The sequence below is a fragment of the Lagopus leucura genome, unplaced genomic scaffold (assembly GCF_019238085.1).
Source record: "Lagopus leucura isolate 7727_CA_CO unplaced genomic scaffold, USGS_WTPT01 34484-0_obj-0_obj, whole genome shotgun sequence".
Taxonomy (NCBI): Eukaryota; Metazoa; Chordata; class Aves; order Galliformes; family Phasianidae; genus Lagopus; species Lagopus leucura.
Genome location: NW_024963003.1, coordinates 1 through 3,712, shown reverse-complemented (window position 1 = coordinate 3,712; position 3,712 = coordinate 1). Strand labels below are relative to the sequence as shown.

Here is a 3,712-nt window from a genome sequence, read left to right as displayed (position 1 = left end):
TTCTTTCTTTCTTTCTTTCTTTCCTTTTTCTTTTTTTTTTTTTCTTTTTCTTTTAACTCGCGGATGAAGTTTAACTCCCCCCTCCTCCCCCCCCCCCAAAAAAAAAAAGAAATATAGGAAGAAAGAAAGACAGAAAGAAGCGGGCCGTGCCGTGCCGGCTCCGGGGGGTTCCGTGCTTTTCTCCCTTCCTCTTCCCTTCCCGTTCCCCTTCCCCGGGCTCAGCTCTGCGATGGGCTCCCAGCCGGGGGTCGCAGAAAAGCTCCCACCCCGACCCGCAGCTGCGAATGGAAAAGAAGGGGAACCCCCCCCCCCCCTCCCCCCCGCTCCGTAAAGCCGCATCTCTGGGCTTCGCGTTCCCGAAACGAGACGGAGGGCTTCGCAGAGCAGCGGTCCGAAGGGCCGGCACAAAGACGCTGCTTTGCGAGGAAAGTTAAAGCGGGGTTTGATTTCCTCTGCACAGGGCGACGCATTCCCTCCGCATTCTTCCCCGCATTCCACCCCGGAGCTCGGGAAGGATCAAATTGTCCATCTGTGCGCTATTGCTAATGCTCCTGGATCCGATTTCTCGTGCCCGTAAAGCTTTTACAGGCCTGCTACCTTCGGGCTGTCGGAGCGGGTTGTTATCCAGCAAACAACCCCCGGCTCTGCCTTTCCTTTCCTGTTAATACACACGCAGCAGTCTCAAATAACTTCCCCTCAAAGCCTCCTGTTTTCTTTTAGCAAACAGCATTTCCTGCTCTTTTTAAAGTCGGTGTTTTCATCCCGTCCCTGAAGCAGACAGAAAACATTTGGGGATCGCGATTAAAGCAGCGATTTGGGATCGCCGGCCGTCGGTTTCGTTGGGACGGAGCGGGGCCGAAACGCGAGTTTCTGCTGCGTGACATCATTCGTTCTCTCTGCGTGTGATTATTATGGGTTTAATCCAATGCATTTATGGAGGAAAAGGGAGAAATTGGATCTATTCTTTCCTCGTGTCGGCTTTTTTTTTCTCCTTTTTTTTTTTCCTTTTTTCTTTTTGGCATCCAGAGGTGGGGCTGCGGTTGGGGGGGGGAATTGATGGGGCGATGCTGAGGGCCCGGACCCCCCCCACCCCTCCCCGCCTCCCCGTTCTGCCCCAAAGCCCCGTGGCGCAGCAGAGGAGGGGAGAGGGGGGCGGCTCCGAGCGCGTTAAACCTCCGCTAAACCAACTCCGGATCCCGACACAACCGGGACAACGGAACCGACCCCAACCCCAGCGGGGAGCTCTCCTCCTCCTCCTCCTCCTCCTCCTCCCCCCCCTCCCCCCCCTCCCCCTCCTCCCCCCCCCCGCATCTGCTGCGCGCAACCTTTCGTGCGGGGCCGTCCGCTGTCCTTAGAGATCCTCCAAGCTATAGCCCCGGAATTTGAGGCTGGGGGGCACCGGAATGGCGTTGCCTCCCACGTGCCATCTCCACAGCGGGTGGGTTTTGGAGAGGGCCCAGGAGTTTTTGCCCCCCAGGGAGGAGGCAGGGCACAGATCCCCGTCTTCCCCCACGACCAAGGAGGGAATACACGGGAAGTTGCCCATGAGGCTGAAGGAATTCCGAGGCGGGGTTGGCCCGGCGCTGCCGAGGCGTTTGCAATGAGTGTTTCCCTTTTTGGCATTCCTCCTTTGAGTCTTTTGTGGCCTCCCTTTGGAGGAGCTCTGTTGCCTTTCTGCCTCAGCGCCTCTGGCAAGGCGTCTGCGCTTGGCATTCCTTTCCGAGCCATTGCCTCTCAAAGCTTTGTTTGACAAGGTGCCGGGGCTCTCTGCTCTTTTGGAGCCGGGGGATTTGAGCTCTGCAGCTTTGCAGGGCTCCGTCCTCCCTCCGTGCCGCAAACTTTTCCCGTCCACGTTGAACCCTTTGGCGTAGCACCACAGCTTGGACTGCCGGATCAGGCGGTCGAAGTGCTCCCGCCGGGGCTCCGCCGCTTCCCCGGGGGGGTCCGGACCGAGGCCTCCAGCCAGCGCCGGAGATGGGGCCGGGGGCTCCGGGGGCGGCCCTTGGGAAGCCGCCGGCCCGGCTGCGGCACCGCTCTGCCTCTCCGCTCGGTCGCCGGGGCCTAACGAGGCTCTATTGTTCGAGGCATCTTTGTGCAAATCCTTTCCTTTGGCGCAGGGCTCCGCGCCCCCAAAGCCGCCCTCCTTTTGTGGCGGGTCCCCCCCGGGGGTGCCGCTCGGGGAGGGGGGGGGAGAGGAGGAGGAGGAAGAAGAGGAGGAGGAAGAAGTGGAGGCCTCCTGCTTCGCGTACGGCTCCGGCTGTGCCCCCGAGCCCAGGGTCGGAGCCGAGCTCAAACTTTCCGAAGTTGACGCTCGCAAAGTCCTGGCCCAGAGCTGCTGAGAGAGGAAGAGGAGGTCGGGCTCTGCCCGCAGCGCTTTGCCCGCACCCGGGGGGGGTTCCGACGGCCGCTCGTCGCCGAGGGGCTCCCGGGGGGGCTGCGGCTGGAAGCGGGGCAGAGCCGCCTGCCTGTACCGGGTGCTTTGCACCGAGTCCCCGCTGCACAGCGAGCTGCTCTCCGACTCCGAGGAGCTGCCCTCCTCGCTGCTGCACGACGTGTCCCCTTCCTCCTCCTCCTCCTCCTCCGACGAGTCGCTGGAGGTGGCGGGGCTGGACCCCCCGAAGTCCAGGCTGGAGTCCGAGTCGCTGGAATACCCGGCCGAGGTGCCCTGCCGCTTGCAACCGGGAAAGGCGGACGAGCGGCTTTTCCTCCCCCCCGAGGGGCCCTTCTCGGCCTGGAAGAGCCCTTTGGCGCAGCGGGGGCCGAGGCCGGGGTGGGGGGCGGGGGCTGCGGGGTGAAGCAGCGCCAGGTCCCGGGGATACGCGCCCAGCGCCCCGGCCAGCAGCCCCCCGCTCTCGGGCAGAGCGCAGCCCCTGCGACCCCGCGGGGCCCTGTCGAGGCCGGGGCAGTCCCGAGGGAAGGGCTGCGGGAGGAGAGCCGCGGGCGGCGGGCGCGGCTTGAGGCCGGGGGGCAGCTTGGGGCGGGCGGGGGTCGGGGACGAGCAGCAGCCGCCGGCTCTGCAGGACGGCAGCAATTGGGGCCGGGGGCAGGAGAAAAGCTCCCCGGGGTCCGGCAGCAGCAGCTGCTCCCTCCTCTTGCTTTTCCTCTTCCTCTTCCTCCGCCGGGGGCTGAGGCTCTTGCAGGAGGTGCAGAGAGCCTCCAGGTCCGCTTTGGAGATGAGCGAGCACTTCACGGCGCGGGTGGGCACCGAGTTGATGGCTTTGAGGGTGCGGAGCTCGTGGAGATCGCAGCGGCGGCTCTTGATCTTTAAGGTTTCCATCTTCTTGCTGATGGTGGTCCTGGGGATATCCTTGAACAGGTCGCTGAGGACCTGGGCCAGAGCAAACATCTGAGTGCCATTGATCTGTAAGTATCCCAAGTTTATCCCTTCGATTTCTTGATAGCCGGCGTGGAAATGCCCCGGCCCGGCGTCCCCATTGTAATCCATGGTGGCTGGAACAATCCCGAAGGTCCCTTCGCAGGTCAGGAACATTTTGCAAAGAGCGTTTACTTTGTCTCTTTCAAAGGGGGCATTGAAAGTAAGGACATATTTGTTTCCACTCCGTGATCACACATCGCTGCCCCTCCGGAGAGGTGGGGGAGGGAGCGGGGGAAAAAAAAAACGGAAAAAAAACCCCCGCCCGCCCCCCCGGGGGGCAAGCCAAAGCAGTCGATCGCCCCTTCAAACGTTGCAGTCAACGGTGTGCAGCATCTT

At 62.6% G+C, this 3,712-nt stretch overlaps 1 protein-coding gene across 2 annotated transcripts; it reads right to left on the bottom strand.

Moving 5' to 3' along the window:
- Positions 1-105: 105 nt before the first annotated feature.
- LOC122190925 (SKI/DACH domain-containing protein 1-like) lies at positions 106-3,594 on the bottom strand. 2 transcript variants are annotated; one of them, XM_042891073.1, is made up of 2 exons: positions 1,326-3,594; positions 106-1,034 (listed from the first exon to the last, which is right to left on the bottom strand). In XM_042891073.1, exon 1 carries the CDS (start codon positions 3,488-3,490, stop codon positions 1,352-1,354), a length of 2,139 nt encoding a protein of 712 aa, XP_042747007.1. In that variant the 5' UTR covers positions 3,491-3,594; the 3' UTR covers positions 106-1,034; positions 1,326-1,351. The 2 variants fall into 2 exon arrangements, with proteins under 2 accessions (XP_042747007.1, XP_042747008.1); XM_042891074.1 differs by having other exon boundaries at positions 106-768; positions 1,326-3,593.
- Positions 3,595-3,712: the final 118 nt, after the last annotated feature.

Excerpts from the sequence above, each read along its gene's own strand:
- LOC122190925 (XM_042891073.1), bottom strand. The coding sequence starts at position 3,490 with ATGTTCCTGACCTGCGAAGGGACCTTCGGGATTGTTCCAGCCACCATG.